At 34.8% G+C, this 24,040-nt stretch overlaps 2 protein-coding genes across 3 annotated transcripts; one reads left to right on the plus strand and one right to left on the minus strand.

The window, feature by feature from the left end:
• Nucleotides 1-227: 227 nt before the first annotated feature.
• LOC311072367 (uncharacterized protein) lies at nt 228-17,672 on the plus strand. Of its 2 annotated transcripts, XM_084097333.1 has the most exons (7): nt 228-349; nt 15,049-15,219; nt 15,321-15,616; nt 15,706-16,016; nt 16,454-16,626; nt 16,736-16,950; nt 17,175-17,672. In XM_084097333.1, the coding sequence occupies exons 1-4, from the start codon at nt 305-307 to the stop codon at nt 15,830-15,832; spliced, it is 639 nt and encodes a 212-aa protein (XP_083953459.1). In that variant the 5' UTR covers nt 228-304; the 3' UTR covers nt 15,833-16,016; nt 16,454-16,626; nt 16,736-16,950; nt 17,175-17,672. The 2 variants fall into 2 exon arrangements, with proteins under 2 accessions (XP_083953459.1, XP_083953460.1); XM_084097334.1 differs by lacking the exons at nt 16,454-16,626; nt 16,736-16,950; nt 17,175-17,672 and adding an exon at nt 16,154-16,331.
• Nucleotides 17,673-17,813: 141 nt separating this feature from the next.
• On the minus strand, nt 17,814-23,778 carry LOC311072366 (uncharacterized protein). Its single transcript, XM_084097332.1, has 3 exons — nt 23,330-23,778; nt 23,059-23,243; nt 17,814-18,715 (listed from the first exon to the last, which is right to left on the minus strand). The coding sequence occupies exons 1-3, from the start codon at nt 23,510-23,512 to the stop codon at nt 18,127-18,129; spliced, it is 957 nt and encodes a 318-aa protein (XP_083953458.1). The 5' UTR covers nt 23,513-23,778; the 3' UTR covers nt 17,814-18,126.
• Between the last annotated feature and the right edge of the window lie 262 nt (nt 23,779-24,040).

Below are 24,040 nucleotides of genomic sequence, written 5' to 3' on the forward strand. Positions count from 1 at the left end.
AAAGTAAATCAACCTAACGATTCAACATCTGGGCTCCGAAAGGTGAGAATCAAGTGATCTGACTCATTTAAAACACAATAGAGAAAACAGCTCTGGCAGGAAATGAGACTCTTTGCTGGAGACTCAATAATCATCTGAAATCAGTCTACTAAACTTGATCAGTTTATATACTATTGCAGTGGAAAAACTAAATTAAACCTTTAATAAAAATGTAATCCAACACTAGTTCTAAGGTATATTAATAGGTGTAATACACATTTCTATTTAAATAGAATCCACAAATTCTTTATATTATAAACAGGAGATGAGACGCCAATGTTTAGAGGCACAGGAGAAGAGTCGACTACAGGTAAATGTTATTTTAAAAAATATAACTCATAATTTGTTTGTTTGAAGTAAAAAAAAAGTACTGCATTCATGTAACCTTGGTTGCATAATAGGCAATTGAAGACAGACGGAAGAGGATTGCGAATTACGAGTAAACCCATTGATGCTGTGCCCATCAAATTCAAGTTTCCTAATGGAGTGGAAAAAATTCAAAAATTCATCTTGTCAGACACAATTCAAGTAAATGACTGCTGATTTTTAATAAAAGGATAAACAATAAGCATAGAAAACAGTCATGATTTAAAATGTGTTTGGCAAATAATATAGTAATTAGCCTTGATGAAGAAAGATAATTAAGTTGGCTTGAGAAAGCCAACTTACTGAAATCCTATTTAAACTTATTATTAGTGGTGCTTTTTTGAAAGCATCACTATTGTTATTGCTCATACTTATTAGTGGTGCTTTTTTAAAAGCATCACTATTGTTATTGCTCATACTTATTATTCTTCTTCTTTTTCTTATTATTCCGGACAAAAGTTTGGCGCGTAACTCGCCCCGCACCGTTTGTCACAGACCCCTGAGTGAGGTGTCAAATCGACCGGCTCATTGAGGAGAGGTGTGCTATGACTTTTCTAAGCGATCGGGTGTACGATGTTCGCACAGCGGACGAAAAAGCGGCCAAAAAAGTCCCATTGACTTAACATGGGGAGTTCTAAAAACATTTGAATCCAAACCGACGTTTTCACACACACAGACTCCAAAGGGCCTGACACCCCTGCGTCTCTCCCTCTCTCTCTCCCTCAGAGAATTTATATTATCAAGCAGCCAATAAGTAATGGCCTAAAATCTTCATAGCCACACCCTAGAAACCAGTTACAGCACCCTAGCAACCACTAAGAGCTCCCTAGCAACCATCCTAAACCAAAAAAAATAAATTTGTACATTTTTTTGTATTTTTTAAAGCAATATTACACTCGTGGCCTTGCGATATCGCTCCATGCTTGTGCCTAATCGGCCATAGGCACGAGGCCGCAGGCCGAGTGCCGTACTGAAGGCACTCGTTATTAAAGATTTTAATAACTCTATAAAAACTCCATAGTAACCACATCTTTGACAACTACCAACCACCTAGTAACACCATAGCAACTACCAAAAATACCTTAGCAACCATCCTGAACACCCTAGAAACGTCTAGAAACGCTCTAGTAGATCATATAAACACAAAGGTGGTCTCGTTTCACTCAGGGCATCAAATGGCCAATCATGAATCACCTCAACACTTCCTAGCCCCTCCCTAGCAACCATTGTCGAGCACCTTAGCAACCAAAATCCTAGAGGGATATCTTCTATTCTGAATATGACAGAGGCATGGGAGTTGGTTTATATCATTCATACTGAAAAAGCAGCCTTTGGAGTTTCAGCATTAGCAGCTGCCAAGCCACTCCATAGCAACCAAACAGAGTACCCTAGCAACTATTTAGCAAGACCTATATCTCTGTATCAGAGCATCGTATAGAGATGGGGGTTGGTTTATAAAATTCATAGTGACAAGAAGCCTTTGGAGTTTCATGATTGGCAGCTGCCAAGCCACTCCCTAGCAACCAATCAGAGTACCCTAGCAACCAAAATCCAAAGAGGGATATCTTCCAGTCTGAATGTCACAGAGGCATGGGAGTTGGTTTATATCATTCACAGTGACAAGAAGCCTTTGCAGTTTCATCAGTGGCAGCTGTCAAGCAACTCCATAGCAACCAAACAGAGTACCCTAGCAACCAAAATCCAAAGAGGGATATCTTCCATTCTTAATGTCACACAGGAATGGGAGTTGGTTTATATCATTCATAGTGACAAGAAGTATTTGCAGATTTATCATTGGCAGTTGCCAAGTAACTCCATAGCAACCAATCAGAGTACCCTAGCAACCAAAATCCAAAGAGGGATATCTTCCATTCTGAATGTCACACAGGCATGGAAGTTGTTTTATATCATTCATAATGACAAGCAGCCTCTGGAGTTTCATGATTGGCAGCTGTCAAGCAACTCCATAGCAACCAAACAGATTACCCTAGCAACCAAACTCCAGAGAGGGATATCTTCCATTCTGAATGTCACAGAGGCATGGGAGTTGGTTTATATCATTCATACTGACAAGAAGCCTTTGGAATTGCATCATTGGCAGCTGCCAAGCCACTCCCTAGCAACCAAAAAGAGTACCCTAGCAACCAAAATCCAAAGAGGGATATCTTCCATTCTGAATGTCACAGAGGCATGGGAGTTTGTTTATTTCATTCATAGTGACAAGAAGCCTTTGCAGTATCATCAGTGGCAGCTGTCAAGCAACTCCATAGCAACCAAACAGAGTACCCTAGCAACCAAAATCCAAAGAGGGATATCTTCCATTCTGAATGTCGCAGAGGCAAGGTAGTTGGTTTATATCATTCATATTGACAAGCAGCCTATGAGTTTCATGATTGGCAGCTGCCAAGACACTCCCTAGCAACCAAACAGAGTACCCTAGCAACCAAAATCCAAAGAGGGATATCTTACATTCTGAATGTCACAGAGGCATGGGAGTTGGTTTATATCATTCATAGTGACAAGAAACCTTTGCAATTGCATCATTGGCAGCTGCCAAGTAACTCCATAGCAACCAAACGGAGTACCCTAGCAACCAAAATCCAAAGAGGGATATCTTCCATTCTGAATGTCACAGAGGCATGGGAGTTGGTTTATATCTTTCATACTGACAAGAAGCCTTTGGAATTTCATCATTGGCAGCTGCCAAGTAACTCCATAGCAACCAAAGAGAGTATCCTAGCAACCGTTTAGCAAAACGTATATCTCTGCATCAAAACATAGTATAGAGATGGGACTTGGCTCTTTTGACTAAATCATGGTAAACTATGGTAAATCAACCTTGAATCATAGTAAATCATACTAAAACATGGTAAATCATGGTATACTATAGTAAATCATAGTACACTATGGTAAATCGTGGTAAATCATGGTAAACTATGGTAAATCATGCTAGAATCATAGTAAATCATACTTGAACATGGTAAATCATGGTATACTATAGTAAATCATGGTAAACTATGGTAAATCATGGTAAACTATGGTAAATCATGGTAAACTATGATAAATCATGCTAGAATCAGTAAATCATAATTGAACATGGTATATCATGGTATACTATAGTAAATCATGGTATACTATAGTAAATCATGGTAACCTATGGTAAATCGTGGTAAATCGTGGTAAACTATGGTAAATCATGGTAAACTATGGTAAATCATGCTAGAATCAGTAAATCATACTTGAACATGGTAAATCATGGTATACTATAGTAAATCATGGTAAACTATAGTAAATCGTGGTAAATCATGGTAAACTATGTTAAATCATGCTAAAATCAGTAAATCAGACTTGAACATGGTAAATCATGGTATACTATAGTAAATCATGGTAAACTATGCTAAATCGTGGTAAATCATGGTAAACTATAGTAAATCATGGTAAACTATGGTAAATTATGCTAGAATCAGTAAATCATACTTGAACATGGTAAATCATAGTATACTATAGTAAATCATGGTAAACTATGGTAAATGATCCTAGAATCATAGTAAATCATACTAAAACATGGTAAATCATGGTATACTATAGTAAATCATAGTAAACTATGGTAAATCGTGGTAAATCATGGTATACTATAGTAAATCATGGTAAACTATGGTAAATCATGGTAAACTATGATAAATCATGCTAGAATCAGTAAATCATACTGGAACATGGTAAATCATGGTATACTATAGTAAATCATGGTAAAGTATGGTAAATCGTGGTAAATCATGGTAAACTATGGTAAATCATGCTAGAATCAGTAAATCATACTTGAACATGGTAAATCATGGTATACTATAGTAAATCATGGTAAAGTATGGTAAATCGTGGTAAATCATGGTAAACTATGGTAAATCATGCTAGAATCAGTAAATCATATTTGAACATGGTAAATCATGGTATACTATAGTAAATCAGGGTAAACTATGGTAAATCGTGGTAAACTATGGTAAATCATGCTAGAATCAGTAAATCATACTTGAACATGGTAAATCATGGTAAACTATGGTAAATCGTGGTGAACTATGGTAAATCATGGTAAACTATGGTAAATCATGGTAAACTATGATAAATCATGCTAGAATCATAGTAAATCATACTTGAACATGGTAAATCATGGTATACTATAGTAAATCATGGTAAACTATGGTAAATCATGGTAAATCATGCTAGAATCAGTAAATTATAATTGAACATGGTAAATCGTGGTATACTATAGTAAATCATGGTAAACTATAGTAAATCGTGGTAAATTGTGGTAAACTATGGTAAATCATGCCTGAATCAGTAAATCATACTTGCACATGGTAAATCATGGTATACTATAGTAAATCATGGTAAATAGGGATGCACCGATGCATCGGCTGAACATCGGTAACGGCCGATATTTGCCTCGTTAACTGCCATCGGCCATCGGGAAATAAAAATGACATTCGCCGATGTCACATGGGCGTCAGTTTGGTTTGATATGCTGGGGACAGAGACGCATTCGGAAGTGCATTTTCAGAAGTGCTGGTTACAATGACGCATTTATTTTATTTTTTTTCTATGAGAAAACTCCTTTTCTCGAGAAAAGAACGACCATGGTGTGTAGCAGAAAAAGCGGCGGAGTATGCACGATCCGCAAGTGCTGAAGACGTTCTGCACGGCTTTGATGGGTGCGCAGGAGGGCACAAATGGGCGGCGACCGCTTCTTCCAGTGGCGGGAGCTTTTCCCTCAGCGCCGTCAACAGATAGAGCGTTAACTGCACACACCGCCGCCGACTTGAGCTGCAAAGAAGCTCTGGCCTCCCTGTCAAGGACGCTTGTCAAAAAGTACGGGGAAGCTTGACCGCTCTGAATAGTGAGTGACAGCGCGCGCGCCGTCGGGCGGGGCTCTCTCTCTCTCTCTCTCTCTCTCTCGCAGAAGAGCGCGTGCGCGCTTAAAATTTAATATTTTGGTATGAACATTCACCCGTGTTTTTTCCCTCATAAATGCGAACACGAAAAATAAAATGAATATTATAATGTTTTTTTTGTTGGGTCAGACAATGATTACCACATTTCTCTCTCATATTGCTCCTCATAACAACTGAAAAAGAACTTATAAATAAGGTTATAACTGTCAACCAGAAAGTGACATTAAAGGTTTTTTTTGTTTCATAAATTGGTCTGATTGAATTTGTGCTCATTCTAGGATAGTGTGATCAAGAGCCGAAAGACTTGTATGTTTCCGTGGCACAAAAGGAATAAATAACAAAAAGAAAAAACATCGGCATCGGCATCGGCCATCGGCCAAGTTGTTATGTTAAACATCGGTATCGGTATCGGCCCAGAATTTCCCAATCGGTGCATCCCTAATGGTAAACTATGGTAATTAGTGGTAAATCGTTGTAAATCATGGTAAACTATGGTAAATCATGCTAGAATCAGTAAATCATACTTGAACATGGTAAATCATGGTATACTATAGTAAATCATGGTAAACTATGGTAAATCATGGTAAATCATGGTAACTATGATAAATCATGCTAGAATCAGTAAATTATACTAGAACATGGTAAATTGTGGTATACTATAGTAAATCATGGTAAACTATGGTAAATCATGCTAGAATCAGTAAATCATACTTGAACATGGTAAATCATGGTATACTATAATAAATCATGGTAAACTATGGTAAATCGTGGTAAATCATGGTAAACTATGATAAATCATGCTAGAATCAGTAAATCATACTTGAACATGGTAAATCCTGGTATACTATAGTAAATTATGGTAAACTATGGTAAATCGTGGTAAATCATGGTAAACTATAGTAAATCATGCTTGAATCAGTAAATCATACTTGAACATGGTAAATCATGGCATACTATAGTAAATCATGGTAAACTATAGTAAATCGTGGTAAATCATGGTAAACTATGGTAAACACCTTAGCAACTGCCTAGCAACCACACTGAATACCCTAGCAACCACTTAGCAACGCCCTAGCAACCACCCAGAATACCTTGGAAACCTCCCAGAACACCATAGCAACCACCTAGTAAAACCCTAGCAACCGTGCCGAATTTTGCCACTGCAAGCACCACTTCACATTTTCTTCAGGAAATGTACATTCTAGTTATTATTCTTTTTATTATTCTGGACAAAGTTTGGCGCGAAACTCGCCCCGCACCGTTTGTCACAGACCCCTGAGTGAGGCGTCAAATCGAGCGGCTCATTGAGGAGAGGTGTGCTATGACTTTTCTAAGCGATCGGGTGTACGATGTTCGCACAGCGGACGAAAAAGCGGCCAAAAAAGTCCCATTGACTTTACATTGGGAGTTCTAAAAATATTTGAATCCCAACCGACGTTTTCACACACACAGACTCCAAAGGGCCTGACACCCCTGCAATCTCTCCCTCTCTCTCTCCCTCAGAGGATTTATATTATCAAGCAGCCAATAAGTTATGGCCTAAAATCTTCATAGCCACACCCTAGCAACCAGTTTCAGCACCCTAGCAACCACTAAGAGCTCCCTAGCAACTACCCTAAACCAAAAAAAAACATTTTTTTATTTTTTTTATATTTTTTAAAGCAATTTTACTCTCGTGGCCTTGCGATATCGCTCCATGCTTGTGCCTATTCGGCCATAGGCACGAGGCCGCAGGCCGAGTGCCGTACTGAAGGCACTCGATATTAAAGATTTTAAGAACTCTATAAAAACTCCATAGTAACCATATTTGACAACTACCAACCACCTAGTAACACCATAGCAACTAACAAAAACACCTTAGCAACCACCCTGAACACCCTAGCAACGTCTAGAAATGCTCTAGTAACCACAAAAAACTCTAGCAAGCACCCAGAACACCCTAGCAACTGCCTAGCAACCACCTAGAACACCTAGCAACTGCCTAGCAACCACCCAGAACACCCTAGCAACTGCCTAGCAATGCCCTAGCATCCACCCAGAATACCATAGCAACTGCCTAGCAACACCATAGCAACCACCCAGAACACCCTAGCAACCACCTAGCAACGCCCTAGCAACCACCAAGAATACCCTAGCAACTGCCTAGCAACCACCAAGAATACCCTAGCAACTGTCTAACAACCACCCAGAACACCTTAGCAACTGCCTAGCAACACCATAGCAACCACCCAGACCACCCTAGCAACCACTTGGCAACAGCATCTTGCTAAAAACATGCTGGCAACATGTTAATCAAGCTAGCATCATGCTAGCAACATGCTAATCAAGCTGACATCATGCTAGCAACATGCTAATCAAGCTAACATCATGCTAATCAAGCTAGCATCATGCTAGCAACATGCTAATTATGCTAGCATTATGCTACCAACATGCTAATAAAGCTAGCATCATGCTAGCAACATGCTAATCAAGCTAGCATCATGCTAATCAAGCTAGCATCATGCTAGCAACATGCTAATCAAGCAAGCATCATGCTAATCAAGCTAGCATAATGCTAGCAACATGCTAATCATGCTAGCATTATGCTACCAACATGCTAATCATGCTAGCATTATGCTACCAACATGCTAATAAAGCTAGCATAATGCTAGCAACTTGCTAATCAAGCTAGCATTATGCTAGCAACATGCTAATCATGCTAGAATCATGTTAGCAAACATGCTAATCAAGCTAGCATCATGCTAATCAAGCTAGCATCATGCTAGCAACATGCTAATCAAGCTAGCATCATGCTAGCAACATGCTAATTATGCTAGCATTATGCTACCAACATGCTAATAAAGCTAGCATCATGCTAGCAACATGCTAATCAAGCTAGCATCATGTTAGCAACATGCTAATCATGCTAGAATCATGCTAGCAAACATGCTAATCAAGCTAGCATTATGCTAATCAAGCTAGCATCATGCTAGCATTATGCTAACAACATGCTAATCAAGCTAGCATCATGCTAGCAAAATGCTAATCAAGCTAGCATCTTGTTAAAAGCATGCTAGCAACATGCTAATCATGCTAGCATCATTCTAACAACATGTTAATCATAGTAAATTATGCTGGAATGTGGTAAATCATAGTAAATAATCTTAGAGATATGGTAAATGATGTTAAAACGTGGTATATCATGGTATCACAACATGTTAATTGTGTTAGCATCTGCCCAGTGGCGAGTTTTGCCACTGCAAGCACCACTTCACATTTTCTTCAGGAAATGTACATTCTAGTTATTCTTCTTCTTACTTCTTTTTCTGACCGCAAATTTTGGGACACTAACTCCTCCTAGACCGTTCAAGCTACATACTCCAAACTCGGGTCAGACCTTCATACTGTTCTGATTTGGTGTGCTATATCTTTTCAGACTGGTTTGACTTACGGTTTTCTTAAAAATTAATATTCAAAATCATAAAAATCCCATAGACTTTCATTGCAGACTGCTCAAATTGAGCCAAGACTACGGTAGCCCATTAGTGTAAAAGCCAAAATCTCAAATCTAAATTCTCTGAAGCCCTAGACTCAATTAAACCACCATTCTATATCTATCTATCTATCTATCTATCTATCTATCTATCTATCTATCTATCTATCTATCTATCTATCTTTTTAACTAATCTATCTATCTATCTATCTATCTATCTATCTATCTATCTATCTATCTTTTTAACTTATCTATCTATCTATCTATTTAACTAATCTATCTATCTATCTATCTATCTATCTTTTTAACTTATCTATCTATCTATCTATCTATCTATCTATCTATCTATCTATCTTTTTAACTAATCTATCTATCTATCTTTTTAACTTATCTATCTATCTATCTATCTATCTATCTATCTATCTATCTATCTTTTTAACTATATCTATCTATCTATCTATCTATCTATCTATCTATCTATCTATCTTTTTAACCAATCTATCTATCTATCTATCTATCTATCTATCTATCTATCTATCTATCTTCAAACATTATCTATCTATCTATCTATCTATCTATCTATCTATCTATCTATCTATCTACAAACCTTATCTATCTATCTATGCTACAATCAGTAAATCATACTTGAACATGGTAAATCATGGTATACTATAGTAAATCAAAGTAAACTATGGTAAATCGTGGTAAATCATGGTAAACTATGGTAAATCATGGTAAACTATGATAAATCATGTTAGAATCAGTAAATCATACTTGAACATGGTAAATCATGGTATACTATAGTAAATCATGGTAAACTATGGTAAATCGTGGTAAATCATGGTAAACTATGCTAAATCATGCTAAACTATGGTAAATCATGGTAGAATCAGTAAATCATACTTGAACATGGTAAATCGTGGTATACTATAGTAAATCATGGTAAACTATGGTAAATCGTGGTAAATCATGGTAAACTATGGTAAATCATGGTAATCTATGATAAATCATGCTAGAATCAGTAAATCATACTTGAACATGGTAAATCATGGTATACTATAGTAAATCATGGTAAACTATGGTAAATCGTGGTAAATCATGGTAAACTATGGTAAATCATGGTAAACTATGATAAATCATGCTAGAATCAGTAAATCATACTTGAACATGGTAAATCATGGTATACTATAGTAAATCATGGTAAATCGTGGTAAATGATGGTAAACTATGGTAAATCATGGTAATCTATGATAAATCATGCTAGAATCAGTAAATCATACTTGAACATGGTAAATCATGGTATACTATAGTAAATCATGGTAAACTATGGTAAATCATGGTAAACTATGGTAAATCATGGTAAACTATGCTAAATCATGCTAGAATCAGTAAATCATACTTGAACATGGTAAATCATGGTATACTATAGTAAATCATGGTAAACTATGGTAAATTGTGGTAAATCATGGTATACTATAGTAAATCATGGTAAACTATGGTAAATCATGGTAAACCATGCTAGCAACATGGTAAAAAAATTCTAGCATCATGCTAGCAACATGATAATCATGCTAGCATGGTAAACTATGGTAAATCATGGTAAACTATGGTAAATCGTGGTAAACTATGGTAAATCATGCTAGAATCATAGTAAATCATACTTGAACATAGTAAATCATGGTATACTATAGTAAATAATGGTAAACTATGGTAAATCATGGTAAATCATGGTAAATCATGGTAAACTATGGTAAATCATGCTAAACTGTGGTAAATCATGCTAGAATCAGTAAATTATACTTGAACATGGCAAATCGTGGTATACTATAGTAAATCATGGTATACTATAGTAAATCGTGGTAAATCATGGTAAACTATGGTAAATCATGCTAGAATCAATAAATCATACTTGAACATGGTAAATCATGGTATACTATAGTAAATCATGGTAAACTATTGTAAATCGTGGTAAATCATGGTAAACTATGGTAAATCATGCTAGAATCAGTAAATTATACTTGAACATGGCAAATCGTGGTATACTATAGTAAATCATGGTATACTATAATAAATCGTGGTAAATCATGGTAAACTATGGTAAATCATGCTAGAATCAATAAATCATACATATATCTTTCTATCTATCTATCTATCTATCTATTATCTATCTATCTATCTATCTTTTGAACTTATCTATCTATCTATCTATCTATCTATCTATCTATCTATCTATCTTTTGAACTTATCTGTCTATCTATCTATCTATCTATCTTTTGAACTTATCTATCTATCTATCTATCTATCTATCTATCTATCTATCTATCTATCTATCTGACTTATCTAACTTTTCTTTCTTTCTACCTAATCTTTCTTTCGTTCTTTCTTTCTTTCTACCTAATCTTTCTTTCTTTCTTTCTTTCTTTCTTTCTTTCTTTCTTTCTTTCTTTCTAACTTTTCTTTCTTTCTACCTAATCTTTCTTTCGTTCTTTCTTTCTTTATACCTAATCTTTCTTTCGTTCTTTCTTTCTTTATACCTAATCTTTCTTTCTTTCTTTCTTTCTTTCTTTCTTTCTATTTCTTTCTATTTCTTTCTATGCTAGAATCAGTAAATCATACTTGAACATGGTAAATCATGGTATACTATAGTAAATCATGGTAAACTATGGTAAATCGTGGTAAATCATGGTATACTATAGTAAATCATGGTAAACTATGGTAAATCATGGTAAACCATGCTAGCAACATGGTAAAAAAATTCTAGCATCATGCTAGCAACATGATAATCATGCTAGCATGGTAAACTATGGTAAATCATGGTAAACTATTGTAAATCGTGGTAAACTATGGTAAATCATGCTAGAATCATAGTAAATCATACTTGAACATGGTAAATCATGGTATACTATAGTAAATAATGGTAAACTATGGTAAATCATGGTAAATCATGGTAAATCATGGTAAACTATGGTAAATCATGCTAAACTGTGGTAAATCATGCTAGAATCAGTAAATTATACTTGAACATGGCAAATCGTGGTATACTATAGTAAATCATGGTATACTATAGTAAATCGTGGTAAATCATGGTAAACTATGGTAAATCATGCTAGAATCAATAAATCATACTTGAACATGGTAAATCATGGTATACTATAGTAAATCATGGTAAACTATGGTATATCGTGGTAAATCATGGTAAACTATGGTAAATCATGCTAGAATCAGTAAATTATACTTGAACATGGTAAATCGTGGTATACTATAGTAAATCATGGTAAACTATGGTAAATCGTGGTAAATCATGGTAAACTATGCTAAATCATGCTAGAATCAGTAAATCATACTTGAACATGGTAAATCATGGTATACTATAGTAAATCATGGTAAACTATGGAAAATCGTGGTAAATCATGGTATACTATAGTAAATCATGGTAAACTATGGTAAATCGTGGTAAATCATGGTAAACTATGGTAAATCATGGTGAACCATGCTAGCAACATGGTAAAAAAATTCTAGCATCATGCTAGCAACATGATAATCATGCTAGCATGGTAAACTATGGTAAATCATGGTAAACTATGGTAAATCGTGGTAAAATATGGTAAATCATGCTAGAATCATAGTAAATCATACTTGAACATGGTAAATCTTGGTATACTATAGTAAATAATGGTAAACTATGGTAAATCATGGTAAATCATGGTAAACTATGGTAAATCATGCTAAACTATGGTAAATCATGCTAGAATTAGTAAATTATACTTGAACATGGCAAATCGTGGTATACTATAGTAAATCATGGTAAACTATAGTAAATCGTGGTAAATCATGGTAAACTATGGTAAATCATGCTAGAATCAATAAATCATACTTGAACATGGTAAATCATGGTATACTATAGTAAATCATGGTAAACTATGGTAAATCGCGGTAAATCATGGTAAACTATGGTAAATCATGCTAGAATCAGTAAATTATACTTGAACATGGTAAATCGTGGTATACTATAGTAAATCATGGTAAACTATGGAAAATGATGGTAATCTATGACAAATCATGCTAGAATCAGTAAATCATACTTGAACATGGTAAATCATGGTATACTATAGTAAATTATGGTAAACTATGGTAAATCGGGGTGGTGTGGCGCAATGGATAAGACACATGCCTTTGGTGTGAGAGACCCGGGTTCGAATCCACTGTGAGACACCAATGTGTCCCTGAGCAAGACACTTAACCCCTAGTTGCTCCAGAGGCGTGCGACCTCTGACATATATAGCAATTGTAAGTCGCTTTGGATAAAAGCGTCAGCTAAATGAATAAATGTAAATGTAAATGTAAATCATGGTAAATCATGGTAAACTATGGTAAATCATGGTAAACTATGGTAAATCATGCTTGAATCAGTAAATCATCTTTCTTTCTTTCTTTCTTTCTTTCTTTCTTTCTTTCTTTCTTTCAACTAATCAATCTTTCTTTTTCTTTCTTTCTCTCTTTCTTTCTTTCTCTCTTTCTTTCTCCTTCTTTCTTACTAATTAATCTTTCTTTCTTTCTTTCTTTCTTTCTTTCTTTCTTTAAACATTTTCTTTCTTTCTTTCTTTCTTTCTATCTCTTTAAACCTTTTCTTTCTATCTATCTATCTATCTATCTATCTATCTATCTATCTATCTTTTGAACTTATCTATCTATCTATCTATCTATCTATCTATCTATCTTTTGAACTTATCTATCTATCTATCTATCTATCTATCTATCTATCTATCTATCTTTTGAACTTATCTATCTATCTATCTATCTATCTATCTATCTATCTATCTATCTATCTATCTATCTATCTATCTGACTTATCTAACTTTTCTTTCTTTCTACCTAATCTTTCTTTCGTTCTTTCTTTCTTTATACCTAATCTTTCTTTCTTTCTTTCTTTCTTTCTTTCTTTCTTTCTTTCTTTCTTTCTTTCTTTATACCTAATCTTTCTTTCTTTCTTTCTTTCTTTCTTTCTTTATACCTAATCTTTCTTTCTTTCTTTATACCTAATCTTTCTTTCTTTCTTTCTTTATACCTAATCTTTCTTTCTTTCTTTCTTTCTTTCTTTCTTTCTTTCTTTCTAACTAATCTTTCTTCTTTCTTTCTTTCTTTCTTTCTTTCTTTCTTTCTTTCTAACTTTTCTTTCTTTCTACCTAATCTTTCTTTCGTTCTTTCTTTCTTTATACCTAATCTTTCTTTCTTTCTTTATACCTAATCTTTCTTTCTTTCTTTCTTTCTTTCTTTCTTTCTTTCTTTCTTTCTTTCTTTCTTTCTTTATACCTAATCTTTCTTTCTTTCTTTCTTTCTTTCTTTCTTTCTTTCTTTCTTTCTTTCTAACTAATCTTTCTTCTTTCTTTCTTTCTTTCTTTCTTTCTTTCTTTCTAACTTTTCTTTCTTTCTACCTAATCTTTCTTTCGTTCTTTCTTTCTTTATACCTAATCTTTCTTTCTTTCTTTATACCTAATCTTTCTTTCTTTCTTTCTTTCTTTCTTTCTTTCTTTCTTTCTTTCTTTATACCTAATCTTTCTTTATACCTAATCTTTCTTTCTAACTAATCTTTCTAACTAATCTTTCTTCTTTCTTTCTTTCTTTCTTTCTTTCTTTCTTTCTTTCTTTCTTTCTTTCTTTCTTTCTTTCTTTCTAACTTTTCTTTCTTTCTACCTAATCTTTCTTTCGTTCTTTCTTTCTTTATACCTAATCTTACTTTCTTTCTTTCTTTCTTTCTAACTAATCTTTTCTTTTTTCTTTCTTTCTACCTAATATTTCTTTCGTTCGTTCTTTCTTTATACCTAATCTTTCTTTCTTTCTTTCTAACTAATCTTTCTTTCTTTTTTCTTTCTTTCTAACCAATCTTTCTTTTTTCTTTCTCTTTCTTTCTTTCTTTCTTTCTTTCTTTCTTTCTTTCTAACTTTTCTTTCTTTCTAACTATTCTTTTTTTCTAACTATTCTTTCTTTCTAACTAATTTATCAATCAAAATTTAAACTACTTTAAACTTCAAACTACTTCAAACTTCAAACTACTTCAAACTTCAAACTACTTCTAACTACTTTAAACTTCTAACTACTTTTAACTTCTTCAAACTCTCTGGTCCGGCTTTCTCAAGCCAACTTAAAGTTTGTCTCAACAAACTTTTTTTTCTAGTTGTTTAATAATGTCACTAAGTGTAATCTACCTATGTTTCATGTACTACTTTTCAGATCTTATTTGACTTTGTTGGTCAGGATGACCTGTCCAGTGAAGTGTTCTATGTTCAAGATGCGATCTCATCTACACCTCTTGAAAATAACCTTTCAGGAACACTTAATGAGTACAACATCCAGGGTCATTCAACTCTTTATGTTGTTTGGGGATCACCAATGGATGCACATGTGAGTAACCCTTCTATTTATAGTCTCTGAAACTATTTTAGGTTTTCTTCTTTTTTTTTTTAAATAAATTTTTAATTTAAAATATTGGTCTGTATGTACAGGAAAGTCAAGATAAACAGAACGAAGCAAGCATTCAAGTGAATTCTGGTGAAGTTCATTTTACCTCGTCCTTTTCCAACCAGTTGCTTGCATCATCATCACATGAACCGATTACTTCTTTGCCACTGAATGATTGTCATTCCCCAACACCCCCAAACTGGTCACCTGCTCCTTCACCTGCACACTGGTCACCTGCTCCTTCACCTTCACACACATATCATCAGTGGTCACCTGAACGCTCTCTTCCCACTCAATCATCCTCTGTAACAACTGACAACTGTGAAATTATTTCAGATCAGTATGTTATGTTATACTTTAAAGGAATTTAAAGAACTACACTTTTTCAGACACATGAAAGCAAAATTATTGTACCCCTTTGTGTTTTAGAGTTGATCTACAGATGATTTTGAAGAAGCTTCATAGCAGAGTTGATCTCTCATGTTGTCCCACAAGCAATCAAATTAATGTAAGCCGAGACAACATATTACAAGGTAGCCTGCACGCTTTTAAATGAAGGCGCTTCAATCCAGAAGCAAGGCTGGATGTGATTTTTGTGGACTCTGATGGGGTTGGAGAAGGAGCTATAGATGATGGTGGACCAACCAGGGAATACCTACGCTTGTTGATGAGGGAAATCCAGATATCAAAAATATTTGAAGGGCCGGAAGACAACAGACTTCTGGCTCTTGATACCCATGGTGAGGATTATCTAATTTGTTTTTGTTTTTTCTTATGAAATTGAAATATATGTATATACTAAATATATCACTATATATATATATATATATATATATATATATATATATATATATATATATATATATATGTTTTTCAGCACTTGAAAATGGCTTGTACATGACCATTGCAAAAATGATTGCAGTGTGCATAGTTCATGGTGGAGTTGGCCCTCGTTTTTTTTCTGATCGTCTCTTTATGCAACTCTGTGGTACATGTACACTTCCGGTCTCCCTTGAGGAAATAGCAGACAGCTGCTTCAGAGAAAAACTCACAAAGTGATTATAAACTTTAGACTTGTACATTAAACACTCTCATCTATGCAGGGATTTTTTATTTTGTCATTTGCAATGGATGCTTTGTGATTTCATGGCAAAACTTTATAATGATTTACTTGCAGATTAAAGAAGCAGACTATGTTCAAAAAGCTAATTCTGCTATATCAGATGCTGGGGACAGTCTGAACATGATGGGAGCACTTAGGTACATCTCATCACTTGAAGAGAGGGATTCCCTGATCCAATCTGCAGCAGAATACTTTGTGAATGGGCGGATAAATTTGGCTCTCAGACAGTAAGTTTCCATCATGAGAATCATGTAAATGCTGTACAAAGGAAAAATGTAGTAAATGGAAAGTTTGGTTGTGGCTAAAATCTCATTATGACTATATGTCCTGTGACAGATTTGAAGAGGGTTTCAAAACTTTTGGTCTGATGGACGAGATAAAAAATCATGCTGAAATCTTTGAGGACCTGTTTGTCAATGCGATCAGACCACTGGAAGCAAAAGATCTGACAACTCTTTTCGAAGTGGACTTCTCACCCCTTGGCAGCAACAAAAGGCAACTGGAATACAAGACCATCTGTTTCTGGAGAGACTGGTTAATAGATGTAGAAGGTTGGGGTTTTAATGCTTTATCACTGAAACGTTACAACCACTTTGTGGTAAAACATGTATTTGCATTTAATGTGATTTTGAGTGACACATTTTTGTGAAGTTAAATTTCTTTCCAATACAAAAAAAAATTAGTTGGCTTGAAAAAGCCAACATACTGAATCTGATATTCAATTTAAACCTTATTCTGCTTCTTTGTGTGTCTGTCTGAATCTGTGTGGTTACAGAAGGTGACTGCAATCCGTTGACACTGGAAATGGTGCTGCAGTTTGCTTCTGGAGCCTCCTCTAGGATTCCCCCATCAGCCAAAAATAAAATTTTTACTTGCATTTGGTCAAGACACCAGAATATTTCCAGAGGCCAACACATGCCTTATTGTTCTCAGACTTCCAATTCACAGTACCTACGAATCGTTTAGAACCTGCATAACCGAAGGTATTCTGCAGTCGCCAACTTTTGGCACCATGTAGTACCTTGTTCATGTAAGGGTGATAAAAAAAAAAAACTTGAAATAATTCTCTCAACACTTATCCACCCCTTATGTCATCTCAAACACGCATTTTACTGTTATTGCGTTTACTGTTGTTGTACAGTTCTTACCTTTAATGTTTGATATATATAAACACATTTTGCTTAATTTACTCGATTTATCAACATCAGTTTTAATTCCTCTAAATTGAAAAAGTACATAAAAGCATGTTGTGATTCAAAACAGTGATCTATCTGACATCTAAATGTTTCACTGCATAAATGGAACAATAAAACCTGAATCAATTTTGATTGCATTTGTCTGAATCCTTTTTTCACACCGGAGTCTAGTAATCCTGCTAAAAACATTTTGTCAGAGCATGAAACAGACATTGTGTGGTATTTACCTGAAGGCATTTAATAGATTTTTTTTTTTCCTTTGACATAGTCAAGCATCCAGAATACATAATTTTTATCATTCTGATGGCGCATTCAAGAAAAAACACACTGTATCATAAATTGTATCTCAGCCATCTTGTAATGTGTTTGCAATTTCTCTGCAGCATGTCTGATACTCAGCAGTAGTATCTGAGATGGTCTCAATTGCCTGCATAATGTTTTGCTGCTGCTGATGGCTCAGATTGATTCTGGGTTGCTCCACAACTACAGCTGGAAAATGATCTTCGCCATCATCAGTCACAGGGAAGTTTTCTACTCCATGTTGCGCCAAAAGCTCTCGTAGAGTTTGTGTGCTGCAAGGATCTTCATCAAAAATATTACTGATGGCTCTGCAGTTTGTCTCCATGTTGGCAAGCATTCCTGCAGTCCATATTTGGACAGGTGTTTTATTGTTCTCAGTTCTGATTTTGTGGTGATTCCATCCTTTCCTAAATAGACCCAGTCTCTTTTGTATCTCTGGCAGGAAGACAATTTGCAGGGACATCTTTTGGACATCATCATCTGGATCAAGGACCTCAGCATCCTCAAGAGTGTAGAACAAGTTGTAGAAGTGAGCACATGCAGGAAAACATCTCTCCAAAGTCGCTCTATGCGCTGATTGTGAACAGATTCTCCTGTTATGTGACTCCTCCGTTCCACCCCTTGAACAAGATTCATGAAGAGGGCGATTTGAGAATTTTCCCCTCCATGGTCAGATCGCACTCGCGAAGGAAGGCCATAAAGACATGTGGCCTTCACAAACTCGGTCAGCACAGTGGAGGCACGGTTATTTGTGTTGCAGCTCAGGTAGGTTATAAGGCGAGATTTCCCATCAATGGCTCCATGTACAACAAAACCCCACCTTGTATAAAAAAAGGCATAGAAACAACACAAGGTTAATTAAGCAATAAAAAATAAGTGCATTCATAGTATCTTAAATAGCACTAGTAGAGCTCCAAGCCATAAAATAAGATGGGGCAGATCTGATCCTGGATCGTAGCGACAGATAATGATTAAGTGCTTGTGCTATAGATTAGCGGATTGCGATATTGACAAAACATTTTGTATTTTGTAAATAATGATAACACAATATTTGTACTCTTATCATGAAAAACATTATTATAAAAACCGCAATTTATTAATTTGTGTTGTTAATTTTAACCTTTAGTAATGATACCAGCTGATACAGCATTAGTTAAGAGATTTATTTTTCCTTTAAAAAAAAATGAGCATAGCTACTGTACCTGATATTTAACCAAATGAATCGATATTGAATTAAAGGGATACTTCACTTTAAAATGAAAATTATGTCATCATATACTCACCCTCAAGTTGTTTCAAACCTGTATGAATTTCTTTCTTCTGCTGAACACAAAGGAATATATTTAGAAGAATGTCAGTAACCAAACAGTTGATGGACCCCATTGACTTTCATAGTATTTTTTTTTTCCTACTATGGAAGTCAGTGGGACCAGTTAACTGTCTGGTTACTGACATTCTTTGAAATATATTCCTTTGTGTTCAGCAGAAGAAAGAAATTCATACAGGTTTGAAACAACTTGAGGGTGAGTATATGATGACAGAATTTTCATTTTAAAGTGAAGTATCCCTTTAAGATCGGAATCAAATCGCAAGCTTATGAAAATCATGAAATTTGTGTCAAGCACTTAAAATAACAGTAATCTACCCGTCATGTAAACATAACATGTCATTAAACTTAATGAAGGTCTGTTTAGTTACCAATTGTTTTGACAACCACAATATTGTGATGCAAGGTTTTTTTCCTCAAAATGGATTTGTAAAAAAAAAAAAAATTCATGCGATTTTATTTTTCCGCTGTTCACACTTGCTAAATATGATTCTAATTAGATATGCACAAAAATTGGGTTTCGCCTGACAGTCTGAAGAAAGCTTTTTCGACAAAGGATTTATGCCGGAAGCCCTTCCTGATGTAACCCAACACTGGAAGAGCACTAACTTGTGCAACCCCAGAGGGTTGTTCCATAAAACAAGATTAGAATACAAGCCAGGCTTATTTTGGTTAGTCAGACTTATTGTCGGTGGATTCTGTTTCATAAAGCAAACTTAAAATAGTTCAAACTCAGTTACCCTGGCAACTTATGCTGGGAAACTAGCCTGGTCCAGGGCAGGCTAACTGTCAGGCTAAGCCTCAGCTGTTACACAGATCCTCTAACACTGACCGACAAGAACACAATGATATTACCACTGACACTCTCTAATGCCATTATTGGACTTTATTAACCACTATTAGTCCAAAAATAAATACACAGTATACAGAAAATCAACTTAATTAAGGCTACAATGATAAATTAAACAATATAGACATATATATATATTTTGTCTAATTTATTTAATTTTTAGCAGCAAAATTGTAAATGCGCAAACACAGACAGAAAAGACATACCATCGTGGAAATAAGGTAAATAACATATTACTTACTTAAGGGCTATTTAGTTTGTTTAATAAAATAACAAATTGTTATCTGGCGCTATAAAGAAAATCAAATCAAATTTACTTGACCTTCAGGGGGGCCGGGGGGAGCTGTTGGGAGGGGGGGCACCCCCCTTATATAATGGTAGGGGAAACACTGATATATATATATATGTGTGTGTACTGTATTTATAGATATAGATATAGATAGATAAATACAATATATATACTACAGGTTTTCTTTTTTTACTTGCTGAATGTTTTGTGCCCAAGATTTAATTAGATTGTTTTAAAGATTTATGAATACATTTCTCTCTGGTTTTGTTTGGCAGCTGTATTACATGTTTATGATTATTAGAAGAACATTAGAACACAATCTAAAAAAAGCTTTTTAAAGCAGAAGTTAAAATCACAATATTAAAAATAAATAATTACAAAAGCACAGACTACATTTTAACTGGTAAGATGAATCTGAGCTTAGTCATTGACAGTGTATTAACCTACATTTGATTTACCCCATTACAATAGTCCCTTTACAGTTATTGCTATCATAAAAATACACTTGTAGGTTTACAATTCTAAATAAGGGACATCTAATGTCCAACTAACAAATATTTTAGCATATATATATATATATATATATATATATATATATATATATATATATATTATGTACTTTATTATTCAAATTATTATTCAAACACAGTCTTTCAATTCAAACACATTTAACAGAATTATACAAATGGACAGTTCCTTTAAAGACATCATATTTTCCCCCAATAAATATTCCTTATTTTTCCTTCTACTTTTTTTTCTTTTGTGATAATACCCACCAACACATACATATGATTTAAGGGGAAAAAGACAAAAAACAATAAATAAATATTAATAAAAATGTAACATTCACATATTTATATCAAACTCAAACACATAATTCCTAGTTATTCAAGTAATATTATTTAAATATCAAATATTCAATATTAAATAAGTAAATAAATAAAATAACAAATAACTAGAAATAAAAGGGAGGGTTATATAAAAATGTAGTTAATGTAGACTAATATATATTCCTTTATTTTATGGAATATTCTTTGATTTTAGAGTTGCACATATCTTTTCAAAATGTATACATTTGCTCTTAATGTCATGTTATCCTCTCCATAATGTACTTTAGAAACTAAATCTAACCACTCATTTAAAACTGGGGATTCTTGCTTTCTCCAAAAAATTATTGCATTAAAAGCTGTAATTCTCAGCATTCTAAATAAGTATACGTCATCTTTATTAAGAAGCATAGGTCCTATACCCAAAACTATATTTTGTATCTTTATATATTTAGTTTCTTAAAAAAAAAAAAAAAACTTCCCTGAATTAGGCTACTTTTCTGTAAAAAAATTTTTTTATTAGAAGTATAAAATATATGAGTGTAATGAGCTAGAAGTTCACTGCAACTTATCCAACATCCTAAAGATAAACTATTATAATTAGAAGATATTTCTAGTGTTATAAAAGATCGCATATTAATTTTCCAAACAAAATGTATATTTTAGTCAGAATTATTGCGCTCCTATTTGGCGCTCGTTCAATATGAAGATTAGCAGTAAAATGGATACATTTGCAAGACTTTCTAACATTTACAGATGGAGAATATAACTGTAAAATGTGAGTTTTGCACTGAGGGGGGGAAAAACATGTCACAAACGCATAAAACAGCACAAAATATAGGCTGTTTGATGGTGGATCGACTTGATCCACGATCGACCTCTAGGGCTGCTTCAGAAACGCGCGCACACGCAATTATCTAGACTAGATAAACCTGGATCAAATTAGTGAGATTGCGTGAACTTCAATTACCTTTTATGGAACCACTTTAGCCCCAACTTATTTGTTAGGCTCATTCAAGTCCGGTTTTGGAGTTTAATCCCCGCTTTTCTAAGCGTCTTTTATGGAACAACACTCAGTACTACTAGGGCCCTGTTTACACCTGGTATTAGGATGTGTTTTGGTCGATCGGATCAAAGTGGAAGTGGATTAGGGAGACAAATTCCCGTTTACACCTGGTGTTTAAATCCATCTCTTTTGTCCACTTTCGACCACTTCTGTCCTGATTTCTTTGGGAGGAAAGTCTATGGGCAGATAAATGTTTGGGCTTTTTCAGATCTTTCAGTCTAATGGACGAAATAAGCTCATGCAATGTACATACAGTATGAATGACGGAATGAAGGAGAAGATTGAAAAAACACAGAACAGCAGCTTTCGTTTCTACTCTGACAGCCACAAGACCAGCTGAACACAGGGAGTGTGTATCAGGAATGGTGAGAGAACATTGTGTTTGGTACGTTTTTCATCTTCAAAACCAACCTTGGGTCTTCAGCCAACAAAGTTTAAATCCCATCTGGCTAGAGCTCTTCCCATAATGTTTACGCATTAGGTCAGTAGGAGGAGAGTAGACAATGTTTTGTGGTTGTTCGAACACATTCTACCTCATGAGCGTTTACACTATGAAAGCATGCGGTCAAATGCTTTTTCAACTACCTCGAAGTGTTCGAAAGCTCAAAAAGTTTTAGACAGTGTTTAAGCCTGTATTTAGCATCGTCCACTTGTGATCCGATCGACGAAAACACATCTTAATACCAGGTGTAAACAGGGTCAAGGAAACTCTCACATGCACTCACTCCTATGGGCAATTTAGTGTTTCCAGTCCACCGAACCTGTGTGTCTTTGTATTGGGGAGAGGGATGAATAGTGTATTACCTAATCAACCGCATGTTTCCATCTATGTGCCATAAACTGTTTGGATGAGGAACATGGTAGACTCTTCTGGCAATGGCATTACTCCACCTGCGTGCAGTCGCGGTGGGATCGATTAGGGTAAGGGCTTCTCGGACCCTGCACCGCTGGACAAACAGCCCTTCTCCACGTAGCAGCCCCCTCATGATCTAAGAAGTAATAATAAAAGCACATTTATTTAATTTGACAGTATGGATGCAGAATAATGAATTTGACTTTCCTTTGCCTAACACACCTCACTTCCTGTGTTGGGATAGAGACTGTGAAGTCTTCTGACATGCTGAATGAGCTCTTCCTCAGTCACTTGTTTTTGCAGTGTTCGTATAGAAATTCCCAGCTGTTTAGTTTTCCTATAAAGAAATGAAGATGAGCAGCCCAGAATATTGGCCATCTGCTTAATGGTGTGTCCCTGTTTCATTAGAAACTCAATTTGCTGCTTTGAAACATTAATGGAAGGTCTTCCACGTTCACCTATGACAAAAAGAAACAAAGAACAATTGAACAACAATTAGCAGACACTGATGAGGCCACACGAGCATTCATAACAGCGTGTCTCCACTGGTTGCTCTGCTCCGCACCGTTATGAATGCCTGTGCGGCCGTGTGCATTTTACTTAATCTAGTACGTTTTTAATCTATTAAGTATTCTATCTATCTAAGTGTAATCTATTAAATGTAAAAATCACAATTTAAATAATTAAATACAATTAAATATGAAGTGTCTGTGTTCCTTTAATAATTTGTTTGCAAAATTCTAGGAATTTTCAAAGTTGGGAATGGGAATTAACGATAATACATGGGAATTAACAGATTAATTTACAAAATTGCATGTAAGTCTATAACAGGGAATGCAGTTGAAAATAATCTTGTTTAAAACAACCAGATTTAATGGCAATTAAGCAAAATTTCTACCCTGCACATTCCTCACTCACTTCAGGGCTATTGAG

The sequence above is a fragment of the Abramis brama genome, assembly GCF_963993115.1.
Source record: "Abramis brama genome assembly, chromosome: 21".
Lineage (NCBI taxonomy): Eukaryota > Metazoa > Chordata > Actinopteri > Cypriniformes > Leuciscidae > Abramis > Abramis brama.

Excerpts from the sequence above, each read along its gene's own strand:
- LOC311072366 (XM_084097332.1), bottom strand. The coding sequence starts at position 23,512 with ATGAAACAGGGACACACCATTAAGCAGATGGCCAATATTCTGGGCTGC. Across the intron at positions 23,244-23,329 it reads ATCCCAACACAGGAAGTGAG|ATCATGAGGGGGCTGCTACG; the intron begins GTGTGTTAGGCA and ends ATTACTTCTTAG. Across the intron at positions 18,716-23,058 it reads GGAAACATGCGGTTGATTAG|GTGGGGTTTTGTTGTACATG; the intron begins GTAATACACTAT and ends TTTTTATACAAG.
- LOC311072367 (XM_084097333.1), top strand. The coding sequence starts at position 305 with ATGAGACGCCAATGTTTAGAGGCACAGGAGAAGAGTCGACTACAG. Across the intron at positions 350-15,048 it reads AGGAGAAGAGTCGACTACAG|ATCTTATTTGACTTTGTTGG; the intron begins GTAAATGTTATT and ends ACTACTTTTCAG. Across the intron at positions 15,220-15,320 it reads GATCACCAATGGATGCACAT|GAAAGTCAAGATAAACAGAA; the intron begins GTGAGTAACCCT and ends CTGTATGTACAG.